Source organism: Phocoena phocoena, chromosome 4 (genome assembly GCF_963924675.1).
Source record: "Phocoena phocoena chromosome 4, mPhoPho1.1, whole genome shotgun sequence".
In the NCBI taxonomy this organism is placed as follows: Eukaryota; Metazoa; Chordata; class Mammalia; order Artiodactyla; family Phocoenidae; genus Phocoena; species Phocoena phocoena.
Window position 1 is genome coordinate 78,865,289 of NC_089222.1, and position 17,039 is coordinate 78,882,327.

The 17,039-nt window shown below is 39.4% G+C and overlaps 1 protein-coding gene across 6 annotated transcripts in view; it reads left to right on the forward strand.

The window, feature by feature from the left end:
- GOLGB1 (golgin B1) overlaps window positions 1–17,039 on the forward strand; it is a 67,340-nt gene that overhangs the window by 36,436 nt on the left and 13,865 nt on the right. For all 6 annotated transcript variants that reach the window (XM_065876021.1, XM_065876022.1, XM_065876024.1 and 3 more), the window contains 3 exons: window positions 5–5,208; window positions 6,078–7,989; window positions 13,676–13,854. In XM_065876021.1, the coding sequence (XP_065732093.1) occupies window positions 5–5,208; window positions 6,078–7,989; window positions 13,676–13,854 (7,295 nt within the window). The remainder of the gene's footprint in view (window positions 1–4; window positions 5,209–6,077; window positions 7,990–13,675; window positions 13,855–17,039) is intronic.

Sequence of the window (17,039 nt, forward strand, 5' to 3'; positions counted from 1 at the left end):
ACAGATGAGCATGGTTGATATTGCCAGGCTCAACAAGAGCAGCTTTTCTGCTGAGGAAAGTGGACAAGATGTCCTGGAGAACACATTTTCTCAGAAGCATAAAGAACTATCCACTTTATTGTTGGAAATGAAAGAAGCCCAAGAGGAGATTGCATTCCTTAAGTTGCAGCTTCAAGGCAAAAGAGCAGACAGTGACCCTGAGGTCCCTGACCAAAAAGAAATGAAACAGACAGAGAGTGAAGGAATACCTCCAGTTAAAATGACAGTATTGCTTGAAGATACAGGGCAACATTTTCCCCCCATGCCAAATGAAGAGAGCGGTCTTCCAACAACTGAGAAAGAAGAACAGATGAGCACTAAATACCAACACAGAACATCTGAGGAAATATCTTTAAGTGACACTGGAATGGAATTAAAATCAGCAAAGCAGGATGATGATGATAAATCCCCTTCTGTGGTATCAGGTATTTGTCAGTATCACCAGGATGAATTGGAAAGGCTAAAAGGTCAAATTTTGGAGCTTGAGCTAAACCTTCATAAAGCAGAAGAGATCTATGAGAAAAATTTAGATGAGAAAGCTAAGGAAATAGGCAGCCTAACCCAGCTGATTGAAGAGTTTAAGAAAAATGCTGAAAACACCAATAGTGCATTCACTGCTTTGTCTGAAGAAAGAGACCAGCTTCTTTCTCAGGTGAAGGAACTTAGTGTGGTAACGGAACTGAGGGCTCAGGTACAGCAACTGGAAGTGAACCTTGCAGAAGCAGAAAGGCAAAAAAGACTTGACTATGAAAGCCAGACTGCTCATCACAACTTGCTCACTGAACAGATCCACAGTCTCAGCATAGAAGCCAAAACTAAAGATGTAAAGATTGAAGTTTTACAGAATGAACTTGATGATGTGCAGGTTCAGTTTTCCGAGCAGAGTACAGTGATCAAAAGCCTGCAGAGCCAGCTGCAGAAGAAGGAAAGTGAAGTGCTCGAGGGGGCAGACCGTGAGAGGGATATCTCAAATAAGGTGGAAGAACTTTTACAGGCTCTTTCACAGAAGGAACTTGAAATAGCAAAAATGGACCAACTCTTACTAGAGAAAAAGAAAGATGTGGAAATCCTCCAACAAACCATCAAGGAGAAGGATCAGCAAGTGACAGAAATCAGCTTTAGTATGATGGAGAAAATGGTTCAGCTTAATGAAGAGAAGTTTTCTCTTGGGGTTGAAATTAAGACTCTTAAAGAACAGCTGAATTTATTATCCAGAGCTGAAGAGGCCAAAAAAGAGCAGGTGGAAGAAGATAAAGAAACTGTTTCTGGCATTAAACAGAATTATGATGAGCTGAACCCAGTAGGGCTAATAAGTAAAGAAGAACTTCAGTATGAATTAGACCTTGTAAAGAAAGAAAGTGAGCAGAGAAAAAGAAAGCTCCAGGCTGCTCTTATTAACAGAAAGGAACTTCTACAGAGAGTCAGTAGATTAGAAGAGGAATTGGCCAAAGTGAAAGATGAACCCAGGAAAGACACCCCACTCAGTGAGAGTGAGAGGAGGGAAATGGAGGAAGATAAAGAAAGCAAAAAAGACTCAGAAAAATGTATGACTTCTAAGTGCCAAGAAATAGAAATGGTAATATCTTTAAAACAGGTAATATCTGAGAAGGAAGTGGAACTAGAGCACATAAGGAAGGATTTGGAAGAAAAGGCAGCAGCTGAAGAACAGTTACAGGCTGTGGTCAAACAGATGAATCAGAATTTGCAAGAGAAGACAAACCAAATAGATCTGCTCCAAGCAGAAATCATTGAAAACCAAACAGTTATCCAAAAGTTAACCACAGGTAACAAGGATGCAGGTGATGGAGAGTCAGCAGCACCTGTAAAAGTAGCAGCAGCCATCAGTCCACTTGGTGCAGGTAGTGGAGAACACTGGAAACCAGAACTGGAAGAAAAAATAGTGGACCTTGAAAAAGAAAAGGAGCAACTTCAAAAGAAGCTACAGGAAGTGTTAACCTCTCGCAAGGTGATTCTAAAAAAGGCACAGGAGAAAGAAAGACATCTTCGGGAGGAGCTCAAGCAACAGAAAGATGACTATAATCGCTTGCAAGAACAGTTTGATGAGCAAAGCAAGGAAAATGAGAACATTGGGGACCAACTAAGGCAACTACAGATTCAAGTAAAGAAATCTTCGGACAGAAAACTCCCAGGCAGTAGCCAGCAGGTTCCAGGTTCTCCCACTCAAGGTTTAGAAGAACCTTTATTCAAAGCCACAGAGCAGCAACCTGCTCAACCTGCTTCAGAGTCTGACTTGTGCCCAGACTGGCCTTCTCATCCTGGAGATACAAATGGTCTGCAGGGCAATACTGCTATTGCCCAGATTAAGACACAGCTGAAAGAAATAGAGACTGAGAAAGAAGAGTTAGAGTTGAAGGTTAGCTTTACAATAAGTGAGCTGACTAAAAAATCAGAAGAGGTATTTCAGTTACAAGAGCAGATAAATAAACAGAATTTAGAAATCCAAAGTCTGAAAGCAGCGTCCCATGAAGCTGAAGCCCACACAGAAAGCCTGAGGCAACAACTGGAAAGCAGTCAACTAGAAATCACTGGATTAGAACATTTAAGAGAATTACAGCCTGAACTAGATGAACTGCAAAAACTCATAAGCAAAAAAGAAGAAGAAGTTAGATACCTTTCTGGACAGCTTAGTGAGAAGGAAACAGCCCTTACTAAAGTACAGACAGAGATAACAGAACAAGAGGATTTAGTGAAGGCTCTGCATACAGAACTGGAAATGCAAGCCAAAGAACATGATGAGAAGATAAAGCAGTTACAGGTGGAGCTTTGTGAAATGAAGCAGAAACCAGAAGAGATTGGAGAAGAAAGTAAAGCAAAGCAACAAATACAGAGGAAACTGCAAGCTGCCCTTATTTCCCGAAAAGAAGTACTAAAAGAAAACAAACGTCTCCAAGAGGAGTTGTCTTTGGCCAGAGATAACATTGAACATCTCACCCAGTCTCTGGCAGATGTGGAAAACCAAGTTTCTGCTCAAAATAAAGAGAAAGATATATTCTTAGGCAAGTTAGCTCTTTTTCAGGAAGAAAGAGACAAACTCATTGCAGAAATGGACATATCTTTAATGGAAAATAAAAGTCTCAATGGTTCTTGTGAAAGTCTGAAATTAGCTCTGGAGGGTCTTACTGAAGACAAGGAAAACTTAGTGAAAGAAATTGAATCTTTGAAATGTTCTAAGATTGCAGAAAGCACAGAGTGGCAAGAGAAACACAAAGAGTTACAAAAGGAATATGAAATTCTTCTGCAGTCCTATGAGAATGTTAGTAATGAGGCAGAAAGGATTCAGCATGTGGTAGAAACTGTGAGGCAAGAGAAGCAAGAACTATACGGCAAGTTAAGAAGCACAGAAGGAAACAATAAAGAAACAGAAAAGCAGTTGCAGGAAGCTAAACAGGAAATGGAGGAGATGAAAGAAAAGATGAGAAAGTTTGCTAAATCTAAACAGCAGAAAATCCTAGAGTTGGAAGAAGAGAATGAGAGGCTTAGAGCAGAGGTACACCCTGCAGGAGGTACATCTAAAGATAGTATGGAAGCACTTCTTTCTTCTAATTCCGACATGAAGGAGGAACTAGAAAGGGTCCAAACAGAGTATAAAACCCTTTCTAAGGAGTTTGAGGCTTTAATGATGGAGAAGGACTCCTTAAGTGAAGAGGTTCAGGATTTAAAGCATCAGATAGAAGGTAATGTATCCAAACAAGCTAGCCTGGAGGCCACTGAGAAACATGATAACCGGATGGTTGTCACTGAAGAGGCAACCCAGTCTGCTCCAGGTGAGGCCCATGAGCAAAGCTCGCCAAGTATGAACCCAAGGTCTGAAAATTCAGAATCCATTCATTCAGAGAACAGTGCCAAGCCTGATATAAGTGAGAATGTCAGCTTACATGATGAAATTAATAATTACCTACAGCAGATGGATCAGCTCAAAGAAAGAATCACTGAATTAGAGGAGGACAAGCAGAAAGACAAGGAATTTAGCCAGACTTTAGAAAATGAGAGAGCTGCTTTATTGAGTCAAATATCAGCTAAGGATGCTGAACTAAGAATGCTTCAGGAAGAAGTAACCAAAATAAACTCATTAAATCAGCAAATCCAAGAAGAACTTGCCAAAGTTACCAAGCTAAAGGAGACAGCAGAAGAAGAGAAAGATGATTTGGAAGAGAGGCTTATGAATCAATTAGCAGAACTTAATGGAAGCATTGGGAATTATTATCAGGATGTTACAGATGCCCAAATCAAAAATGAACTACTAGAATCTGAAATGCAGAACCTTAAAAAGTGTGTGAGTGAATTGGAAGAAGAAAAGCAGCAGTTAGTCAAGGAGAAAACTAAGGTGGAATCAGAAATACGAAAGGAATATATGGAGAAAATACAAGGTGCTCAGAAAGGGCCTGGCAATAAAAGTCATGCAAAGGAACTTCAGGAGCTGTTAAAAGAAAAACAGCAAGAAGTAAAGCAGCTGCAGAAGGATTGCATTAGGTACCAAGAGAAAATCAGTGCTCTGGAGAGAACTGTTAAGGCCTTAGAATTTGTTCAGACGGAGTCCCAAAAAGATTTGGAAATAACCAAAGAAAATCTGGCTCAAGCCAATGAACATCGCAAGAAGGCAGAAACAGAATTAGCCAGCTTCAAAGTACTGCTAGATGACACTCAAAGTGAAGCAGCAAGGGTCCTAGCAGACAATTTCAAGTTGAAAAAGGAGCTTCAGTCAAATAAAGAATCAGTTAAAAGCCAAATGAAACAAAAGGATGAAGATCTTGAGCGAAGACTGGAGCAGGTAGAGGAGAAACACCTGAAAGAGAAGAAGAATATGCAAGAGAAACTGGATGCTTTGCATAGAGAAAAAGTCCACTTAGAAGAGACATTTGGAGAGATTCAGGTTACTTTGAACAAGAAAGACAAGGAAGTTAAGCAACTTCAGGAAAACTTGGATAGTACTGTGGCCCAGCTTGCAGCTTTCACTAAGAGCATGTCTTCCCTCCAGGATGATCGGGACAGGGTGATAGATGAAGCCAAGAAATGGGAGAGGAAGTTCAGTGTTGCTATTCAAACCAAAGAAGAAGAAATTAGACTTAAAGAAGAGAATTTCAGTGTTCTAAAGGATCAGCTTAGGCAGATGTCCATCCACATGGAGGAATTGAAGATCAACATTTCCAGGTAAATGAATGATGACTTTTTTTGCTCTTCCAAAGGTAATTGAAGGCAAAGGAAGTCTCTATTTAAACTATTTCTATTCCCTTTAATAGTATGGGACTGATTTTGGTTTAAATTCTCCCTGAAGATGTATTCCCTCTCACTTCTGTCTCTCTCGCTCTCTTGCAAATGACTTACAAATGACTTTCTGCCACAATTTGTATTAACATGAAAAATTTACGTCTGCTTCTCTACCCATCTTTCTATTGAGAGAGCTCTTAGATTTCTTCCTTTCTTCTCATTTCCATTATCCTTGTCTGAATTTTTACCATAGTACATATTATTGTACTCTCAAATTACTGCCTTAGCCTCTGAAATGATCTCCTCTTTTCTCTTCCTCATATTCCATATAAATTCATACTGCATATGCCTGCTAGAGTTACCTTCTTCAAACTCCAATTTTATATCACTTTTCAAGCTCAGGAAGTAACAGTGTCCCCCACACTTTGTACTCTCATTTTTAGTAGGATCCTTCTGCTCTGAGACAGGTCTCCTCATTGCCTCTCATACCAAGATTATTCCGTTAAGGGGCCAGACAACAGCTTGTCTAGAGCAAAGAACAAAATTGGGGGCACTTTTTAGAGTGTCCAAGGTCATGTCACTAAATTAGCAACATACTTTGGAGTTTATTTTTATACGAATTCTTAGGTGTAATATACCTTTAATACAGAACATTCAGTAGAGCTAATACCTCTTTATTAAAAAGATGAACACCTTCAATTATGAATATTTATTCACTTGTAGATCTGAGTACATGTTTTAGTATGTGTTCCTTAGGCATCAAGTACTTTTCCCTTGAAATCTGTAATTAATGACCTTCTCTCTTTTTCTAGGCTTGAACATGACAAGCAGATTTGGGAGTCCAAAGCTCAGACAGAAGTCCAGCTTCAGCAGAAGATCTGTGATACTCTACAGGGAGAAAACAAAGAACTTTTTTCCCAGCTAGAAGAGACTCAACATCTATACCGTAGTTCTCAGGATGAATTAGCTAAGTTGGAATCAGAAATGAAGATTCTCAGAGACCAGTCAACTGATTTATATAACTCTTTAGAAAAATATAAGGAAAATAAAGAAAATTTGGAAGGGATCATAAAGCAGCAAGAGGCTGATATCCAAAATTGTAAGTTCAGTTATGAACAGCTAGAGACAGATCTTCAGGCCTCCAGACAACTGACCAGTAGGCTGCATGAAGAAATAAACATGAAAGAGCAGAAGATTATAAGCCTGCTTTCTGCCAAGGAACAGGCAGTCCAAGTAGTTGCTGAACTGCATCAGCAGCATGACAAAGAAATTAAAGAATTGGAAAATCTGCTGTCCCAGGAGGAAGAGGAGAATACTGTTTTAGAAGAAGAGAACAAAAAAGCTGTTGACAAAACCAATCAGCTTATGGAAACACTGAAAAACATGAAAAAGGAGAACATGCAACAGAAGGCTCAGTTGAATTCCTTTGTTAAATCCATGTCTTCTCTCCAGGATGACCGAGACCGTATAGTAGGTGACTACCAACAGCTGGAAGAGCGACATCTCTCTGTGATCTTGGAAAAAGACCGACTCATCCAGGATGCTGCTACTGAGAATAATAAGCTGAAGGAAGAAATTCGATGCTTGAGAAGTCATATGGATGATCTCAATTCTGAGAATGCCAAGCTCAATGCAGAACTGATCCAATATAGAGAAGACCTGAACCAAGTGATATCAAGGAAGGACTGTCAGCAAAAGCAGCTCCTTGAAGCTCAACTTCAGCAGACTAAGGAGGTGAAAAGTGAGTGTGCTAAATTAGAAGAAAAGCTCAAGGAGTCTGAGGAAGCAAAGGAGGAGCTGCAGAGGTTCTCTCTTGCCCTACAGGAGGAGAAACGAGGTTTATCTAAAGAGATTGAGAACTTAAAAGTATCTCTATCCCAACTAAATAAACAATTGACAGCCTTGCAAGAAGAAGGTACTTTAGGAATATTCCAGGCCCAATTAAAAGCAAAAGAAGGAGAGGTAGAGAAGTTAAATACTACCCTTTCTTTGTCTCAGAAGAGAATTACAGAACTGGAAGAGGAATTGGTTCGTGTTCAGAAGGAAGCTGCCAAAAAGGTAGGTGAAATTGAAGATAAACTGAAGAAAGAATTAAAGCATCTTCATCATGATGCAGGGATAATGCGAAATGAAACTGAAACAGCAGAAGAGAGGGTGGCGGAGCTAGCAAGAGATCTGGTAGAGATGGAACAGAAGTTACTCATGGTCACCAAAGAAAATAAAGGTCTCACAGCACAAATCCAGTCTTTTGGAAGGTCAATGAGTTCCCTACAAGATAGTAGAGATCATGCCAATGAGGAAGTTGAGGAACTGAAAAAGAAATATGAGGCCAGTCTGAAGGAGTTGGCACAGCTGAGAGAAGAGCAGGGCCTCTTAAGCAAAGAGAGAGATGTTCTTGTTTCTAAAGCTGCATTTCCAGTTAACTCCACTGAGGATAACAGCTTGCCCCACCTTGAGAAACTTAACCAACAGATTCTATCCAAAGATGACCAACTGCTTCACTTGTCCTCACAACTAGAAGACTCTTACAACCAAGTGCAGTCCTTTTCCAAGGCTATGGCCAGTCTACAGAATGAGAGAGATCGCCTGTTGAGTGAACTGGAGAAATTCCGCAAGTCAGAGGAAGGGAAGCAGAGGTCTGCAGCCCCACCTTCAACCAGCCCAGATGAAGTACAGAGTTTAAAAAAAGCTATGTCATCACTTCAAAATGATCGAGACCGACTAGTGAGTATCTAGGTTTCTCTTTCCAATCTTCTTTTGAGAGTTTTTGAAACTTTCTTTAAATTGATTTTCATTTTTATAGAAAATGATAAAAAATTTATTCATATTACCTGGGCATTCTAGGACGATTCAAACCTCTTAGCCTGGATTTAATACCCTGTAGTTTGTTTTTGCCTCTCTTTCCAGCATCCTCTTTTACTGTTTCTCTACTCATCCTCTTCATTTCAGCCAAACTGATTTACTCACCCACAAACTGATCTACTTACCCACGTTACTATCCTCTGAACCAAAATGTCCTCTCCATTTTCCTTTTTTGGGCACATATTTCCTACTCTTTAAAGGTTGCCCCAGAGCTCAAATCCTCTGGGTACATTTCCAGATTGCTTGATTGTCTGTTACCTTCTGTCTGTACTTCCCTAGTGCTTTCTTTTCCTTTGTCCCATATTGCCTTGATATATATGGGTGTGTGTGTATGTGTGTGTGTGTGTTTAATTTCTATACCCTTATTTTTTATTTCCCCAATTAAATTGTAAACTCTTGGTAAATGTGTCATGTCTTATACTTGTTCATATTTCCCATGGTTTTTAGCAGAAGGGTATTTAATCATATGGTAGATAATCAAAAATTGATGTATATTCTCTATATGTGTTGTTACTGAAAACACTTTTCTCTATTTTGTGAAACTGTCGTGTAGGGAAATTATAGGAACTTTTGAGACTGAGGCTTTTATATCTGCCATGAACAAGTCATAAAGCCTAGGCAGGGTTATAAATCACATGAAGGCCTGACAGTCTGACTCAATGATATTGCATACAGGCTCTGCTATAGCCGCTGAGGCCCTTCTGCATACTTACTGAATGTATTGTTAATTGTCCATCAAATCTTCTTTTCCACATATCTTGTTCTCAGTCTGTCTCATGAGCATTGAAGTTTCTAGTCTCTTAGCCACTGGCTGCATGTACAATAACTTATTTCAATCACTATCAGTTTAAACATTTAGCCTAGGCCAGCGGTTTGTCACCTCTGCCTACACTATGCTTCCTTTCCCTCAGGACCACCCAAGAGATGAGCTAGGTCTGAACGGAGCTTAGGTGACTTTGGTTTTCTTTATGTAATTAGTCAAAGGGAAGTTTCGCAAATAAAGTCCGAGGGTCTCAGTGGCAAGGAGTTAACCCAGGGGATTCTACGATCCTACTAGGGCATGACAAACAACTCTGAAAACATTCTGGAGTTTTCATATGTGTTCAAACTTCCTTAGGATTTTCCCTACCTAAAAGCTGTAGAGCAAATCTCTAGAGGTCCCTTTTTGTTTGTCTATACTTATTTCAGTCTGAAAATGATTTGAGGTAGCATATAAAGATATGAACAGTTTTTCAAGGTAATATAAGGTGAGGAACTGGGAAGGAAAAGAAAATTAGGGTCCGAGAGAAAAAGATTAAACCAGAAGTAAGTTTAGTTTAGGAGTAAACTTATCCCAAAGGGATATCACAATATCCTATTAGAAAGATGGACCACTAATTTTGCTCTGAGGTCTGGCAGCCATCAGAAGTACGGAATTTTAAAACCTTGTGTATGAATTGCAGTGTCCATATTTTAGGGAAAAGGAAGAAAGTAAAACTACTTGGAACAGATAAGAATAGTTATTCTTTAAGTATTGAGGCCTGCAAGAAATTTCTTCTGTGTTTCCATAGGGAGGTCACTATGAAGTTATGAAACATTCTTTACTTCTCTACAGTAAATATAATAATTGTTTTATAGGGTTTTTATTTAGCTGGCCCTTGATGTAAGTGCATAGCAAAAGAATTTTGAGTAATTCACTGAAGTTACCTCTGCAAGTGGCTAAAATGCAGTTCCAGACACACAGCTTTCTGATGATCTGCTCTATTCCAAAGGTAACATTTAGAGTATCTGGACTAGAGGAGTGAGTGGATTGCATAAAGAATATATGTTTGCTTTAAAACAAAACAAAAATATGTTTTTATTTTAGTTTTGGGTTAAAAGATAAAGCTATACACATATATTTGATGAGTCACTAAATTCTACAATGTTTGATAAGAAAAACAAACAGTAGCATTCCCAACCCTGTTTCTCCTTCTGAGGCAATCTGCTTTCAACCCTTTTAATTTGTTATTTTGGTGTTTCCTCAGTAGCTAAATATCATGTTTATAGTGCATCTTGGCTTTTCATTCTTTGCATTAGCTGTTGACTTTCTTATATGCTAACAGGGTTTAGTTCTTTTTACTCCCTCTGTTTTTTTTTTTTTTTTTTTTGCAGTGTGTGGGCCTCTCACTGTTGTGGCCTCTCCCATTGCGGAGCACATGCTCCGGACGCGCAGGCTCAGCGGCCTTGGCTCACGGGCCTAACCGCTCCGCGGCATGTGGGATCTTCCTGGACCGGGGCACGAACCCGTGTCTCCTGCATCGGCAGGCAGACTCTTAACCACTGCGCACCAGGCAAACCCACTCCCTCTGTTTTCACAGTATAGACATACATTTTCAATATACAACCCCTTCCCCATTGTCCTGATGTAATTTAATTTTAATTTTGATTAAATCAATATTCAATGTCTACATTTTTATGACTACAAATGCTATTAGACCTGAGACATGTGTTACTGTTAGTTTCCTCAACACCTTTGTTTCTCCTGGAGTGAATAACTGTGTTTTTGTTGTTGTTGCTTACTTAGTTTTCTTTGTTCTTATCAATGTAATTAACGCCAGACTTACTGCCATTTAATCCACATTTTTCAAGATGTTTATTCCTATCTATTTAGTCTTCAGGAAGAAAATTCTCTTGGAATCTCTTTTTTGCTCTTAAATGAATCAGTTGCCCTGTACTCCTAGGACACAATTTTCAGCTTAGAATATCTCCCTCCATTTCTCTCCTGTGTTAGAGTTCCTGTTTCTTGTATTCCGTGTTTTCCTCATCTTGGTTTTGTGCCATGATTTTGTTGGAATAAATCATTCAGCAGCTCTCTAAGTAAAGATACAGAGGAGGTAAATTTATTGAAAATGTCTTATCTCTTACACCTGATTGATAGTTTGGCTGAGTATAGAATTCTAGGCTGAAAATAATTTCCCTTCAAAATTGTGAAGACATTGGTCTGTTCCCTTTTAGCTTACATTGTGGTTCAGGAGTCTAAAGATATTCTGATCCTTGATCCTTTGTATGTGAGATAGTTCTGTCTCTGTCTCTCTCCCTCTCTCCCTCATCTCTTATCTCTTTCTCTCTCTCTGGAAATACAGCTGGACCTTGAACAACATGGCTTTAAAATGCATGGGTTCACTTATACGTAGATTTTTTTTCAGTAGTAAATACTACAGTACTACAGGATCAGTGGGTGGTTGGCTCTGGATGCAGAACAGCGGATATATTCAGTAGAAGAACCGCATATATGAAGGGCCAACAATAGTATACATGGATTTTTGACTTCACGGTGGGTGGGTACCCCCACTCCTTCCTTGTTCAAGGGTCAACTGTGAATAGAATCTTTTAGTCTTGTGTGTTCTGACATTTCATGATAATGTATTTTGGTGTGGGTCTATTTTTATCATTCTGTCTAGTCCTTTGAATCTAAGAAGTCATGCTCATCAATTTTGGGCAATTCTTTTGAATTCTATTTTACCATTTTCCCCCATCTTTTTTCTCTATTGCCTATTTTTCCCTGGAAATCCTGTTGTTTAGGTGTAGGGCCTTCTGGATTGGCTCTATAATTTTCTTACCTTTTTTATTTTTTTTGCTTTACTTTGGGAAGATTTTCTCACGTTCATCATATGAATCCTATATTGAAGTTTTCATTTTTGCCATCATGTTCCTGATTTCTAAAGATTTTTTTTTTTTTTTGTCTCATGGATATATATTCTTAATTTATCTCTCCAAGAAGATTGGGGGTAGTTTTATTCTTTGAAATTTTTTCATAATAAGTTTTTCTTTATAATTTTAAAATTTCTACTATAATGTTTCTAATTTCCAATATTCTCTTAAGTCTTTGAGTACATGACATTCTTTCTTCTGCTGATGTCTTCTGAATTACTTTTCTTCTAGTTTCTTTTTATCCCTGCTTAATGTTAGCTGTTCTTCAGGTGAAGGTTAATCCTTGGTTTATTCTTCATGTTTGTGGGCAGAGTCTAAAATGTTTGTGGGTGGGACTTAACCAGCTGTGAGTTTCAGTCCATGGTGATCTTGCTGAGATTTTTGAGGGTAGTCCCCATGTTGATATTTTAAGTTCCTCTTGGGTTGGTCAGATTTTCTAGAGAAGACTTCTCAATTTCCCTTATGGACGGTAAAGGCCTGTGTGCCAGCACTCTTCAAGCTAAGAAGGGGAAAGGCTTCAAGCATTCAGAAAGCATACATTCACTTGATCACCCTTGTTTTGGAGCAGTACCCTTACCTTCTACTGTACCTAGTGTTGCATAGTCCAGAGACACTCTTTTAACTTTTTCTAGAGAATAAAATTCTAGTTGTCTGTCAGAGTAACAAAAAGTGTGGAACTGGGACAGTATTTAGGGATATAGTTGTTCTCAAGCAGTTTTCATCGAATCCTCCTTATTTCAGCTATCACCTCCTCCTCCCTACCCCCATCACCATCTTTTCCAGAGGTACTTGGTGCTGTTAATTCCTGAGCCTTTTGAAGAGTCTGCAGAGTAAATTCTATTGGTTCTTGGCTTTTCCTACTGCCAGCTTAAGACTTGCCTTTCCCAGATCTGTTAAGCCAGTTACCATTTATGCATCTCCTTTTCAGCTTCTAAAATTAATTTGTTGCTGCTGACTCCTCTCTTGTTCTTCTTGTTTTTTATGCTTATAAAATGATGCCTTTATTGTAGCTTTAGTGATGTTTCCAGAGAGGGTGAAAGAGATGTGTGTTCAAGGCCTCTCTCTTTGCCCAGATGTCCTGACATTATTTCTTACTACCAAGCTTTTAAAGAATATTGGGGATAAGGAGTTAGAAGATATATCTGGAATGTAGATAGGCAGTTTTGCTAATTAAAGGCAAGTTCATCATCATCATCACCACCACTAACTTTTATGTGTGGAGGGCATTAATTTTCTCGTTGAATTCTCATAATCTTTATGAGGAGTACTATAATTACATTCATTTTATAGGTGAAGGAAATTAAGGCTTAGAAGGTGTGTGGAACATGCATAGCATCACACACTATGTGGGCAGGATAGCTGACTCCAAATTCTAACTGCTCTTAACACTTGGCCTGGGCATCAATGCCTTCTTTATAATCAACATCAGCTAAGCTAGAACTAAGATTGATATTCATGTAAGAAAGTTTAGAAGCCTAGCCAGGGCATATGGCTAAATAGAAAGCCAATCTATCTTTACACTTCTTGTTCTAGGGAGTTACCACCCACCAAGAAACTGTTAAGTCCTTTAAGTCTGTCCTATCTCTGAGTTGTAGATCTAGTGTCAACTTAGAACCTCAGGGCCAGTGGGCTGGGGTTGAAGTTGCAGTAGTGGTCAGGCCCTACAGCCTTGATGGCCGCTCCATCAGGAGATTCCCACCAGCCTGGCTGCTTGTATTTCACCATTTTAGGGATTCATGCTGCCATTATGTCAGTGGACTGTTAGGTGCTGGTAGTCAGTTGTGATGTTGACTGACTTAGCAGGGAGGTGCTGCTGACTTACAGCTGAATGAGTGAAATGTGATGAATCACCCTTTTACTTTCCTTTTGGTTAAAGCTGAAGGAATTGAAGAATCTGCAGCAGCAATACTTACAGATTAACCAAGAAATCACTGAGTTACGTCCACTGAAGGCTCAACTTCAGGAGTATCAAGATAAGACAAAAACATTTCAGATTATGCAAGAAGAGCTCAGGCAGGAAAACCTCTCCTGGCAGCATGAGCTGCATCAGCTCAGGTATGGTAATCCCTACTATTTAACCCTTTTCTTTTAGTTTTTTTTAAATGAAATAATTATAGATTTATGGGAAATTGCAAAAATAGTACAAAGAGCTTTCATGTACCCTTCATCCAGTTTGCCATCACTATAGTACAATTTCAAAACTGGGAAATTGATATTGGTACAATTCAGAGATCTTATGCAGATTTCACACCAATTTGACATTCACTCAAGTATGTATATAGTTCTATGCAACTTTATAATATGTGTGGACTCATGTAACTACCACTACAACAAAGTATACAGCTGCCCTATCATCACAAATATGTCCTTTGTGCTACTAGTTTATAGTCACACTTTTCCCCTCCCTCCCATCCCCATATCCCTAACTTTTGGCAACCACTAATCTGTTCTCCATTTCTATAATTTTGTCTCATTCTGAGAATTTTTTAAAGTATGCAACCTTTTGAAATTAGCTTTACTCATGCATAATGCCCTTGACATCCATTAACATCATTGTGTGTATCAATACTTCATTCTTTTTATTGATGAGTAGTATTTCATGGTATGAATGTACTGCTTTAACCATTCACTCATTGAAGGACATGTGTTTTTTCTAATTTTTAGCTATTATAAATAAAACTGCTATAAACATTTGTGTATTGGCTTTTATGTGGACAATAAGTTTTAATTTCTCTGAGATAATTGCCCAGGAGTGCAAATGCTAGGTCATATAATAAGTGGCGTTTAGTTTTTTGAGAAACTGCAAAACTGTATTCCAGAATGACTGTATCATTTTATACTCCTACCAGCAATATACGAGTGGTCCAGTTTCAATATCAAATGCTACATCCTTATCAGCATTTGATATTGTAACTAAATTTTAGTTTTTTACAGGTATGTAATGCTGTTCCACTGTGGTTTTAATTTGCATAATGGCTACTAATGTTGAACATTTTTTTACATACTTATCTATAGGTCCTTTTTGATGAAATATTTGATCATGTGTTTTGTCTATTTTCTAAGTGGGTTGTTAATTTTTACTGTTGAGTTTTGAGAGTTCTTTATGTATTCCAGATACGGGTTTTTGTTTTTTTCATTTGCTTTTTTTCTCTCTCTAGTTGTGGCGTGCAGGCTCCAGGGCATGTGGGCTCTGTAGTTTGAGGCACACAGGCTCTCTAGTTGAGGTGCGCAAGCTCAGTGGTTGTGGTGGGCAGGCTTAGTTGCCCCACGGCATGTGGGATCTTAGTTCCCTGACCAGGGATCGAACCCGCACCTCCTGCTTTGGGAGGTGGATTCGTTACTGCTGGACCACCAGAGAAGTCCCCAGACACAGGTTTTTTTGTCAGATACATGGCTTGCAAATATTTTCTTCCAGTCTGCAGTTTATTTTTTTCATCCTTCCATTGAGAAGGTCTTTTTAATTTTGATGAAATCAATTTATTGATTACTTTTCTCTTTATTCAAATTCAGTAATTTTTATTGTCTGTCTTCAAGTTCACTGATAATTTTTCTTTTTCCTTCATCACTTCCAATCTGCTATTGAGTCCATTGAGTTAGCTTTTTATTTTGGCTATTGTATTTTTCCATTCTAAAATTTCCATTCAGGTCTTCTTTATATCTTGCTGAGGCTTTCTCTGTTTTCATTTATTTCCAGTGTGTTAGTAGTTGCTTGTTGAAGCATTTCTATGATGGCCACTTTATAATACTTCTATAATTCCATATATATAGTTCCAACATCTCTGTCATCTCGGGTGTTGTAGTCTATTGATTTTCTTTTCTCAATCAAGTTGTGATTTCCCTGGTTTTTAGTATGATGAGTGATTTTCAGTTGTAACCTGGACGTTTTGGAGTCCTATAAGTTTTAAGACCCAATCTTACTTAAATCTTTGGTAGGCTTCCACTGACACCATGCCAGCAGGGGAAGGGGAACACTGCCACTTTATTGCTAGAGGGGGGTGAAGTCCAGTGGGCTCCTTACTCAACCTTCATTGATAACCCCTAGTGGGAGGCAGTGCCCTGATACTGCCAGAGGAAGTCCAGGCTCCCCACTTAGTACTCCACTGAGACTGCAGTTAGCAGAGAGCATTACTCCCTGCCTCATTACTGTTAGGTGAGAGTAGAAGTCTAAGCTCCACACATGGCTTCCATTGATACCACTCAGGGGTGTGGAGGGCAGCACTTCATTGTCACTGGGCAGTGGTGAAAGTCCAGGCTCCCCACTTAATCTCCACTGACACTGCAGGAGGGTGATTGAGGAGGGGCACCTGTTACCACTGGTTAGTGCCCACAGTTCAAACTTCCCTCTGCCCTCTTCTGTTACTACCTCTGGAGGAACAGGGGGGAACATTTTAGTCTGTTATGGGTGGAGGTGGATGTCCAGGCTCCACATGTTGTCTCCAATGACACCATAGCGAGGGTGAGAGTGAGGGTGGTTAGAGAGAGGCACCTCTTTACCAGAGTGGTGGACAGCCCAGTGTACACACTTGGCCTCTTCTTTTTTTTTTTAATATTTATTTATTTGGCTGCACTGGCTCTTAGTTGCAGCATGAGGGATCTTTATTGCCGCACGTGGAATCTTTAGTTGCAGCATGCAGGATACTTAGTTGCAGCATGCGGGATCTTTTAGTTGTAGCATGCGAGCTCTTAGTTGCAGCATGTGGGATCTAGTTCCCTGACCAGGGATCGAACCCAGGCCCCCTGCATTGGGAGCGCAGAGTCTTAACCACTGGCCCACCAGGGAAGTCCCCACTTGGCCTCTTCTGACACCACCTAGCATGGAGGGTGAGGTGCACCTAGTTACCTCCAGGCAAGAATGACACTAATCTGTTCACTAGGAGTTTGTTAATGGCGGTAGGGAGATACTGTAGTCTTTCCATGGTGTTCTGCTGCAGTTGGGTGGCTATTGTCATTAATGTTTCTGTCTTGCTAGTCCTCCCCTTCCTGGGCCTTTGGCAAAAGACAGCAAACTTTTCTTGGCACTCATTCGTGTTCTAAGTTGTTGGATCCTCCCTCACCCAGTTTGGGATATGTAGAATTCAAAAAGGAAAACCAGTGAAGTCACCACCATGTCATTCCTTAAGTCCTAGAGTCCTGAGCTTCTCTACCTTCTTCTCCATCTTTTCCAGTCGTCTTATGTTTGGTTTTATATATAATTTCCAAGGTTTTTTTGTCTATACTTAGTGGGTGGAATAAGGAAAAAT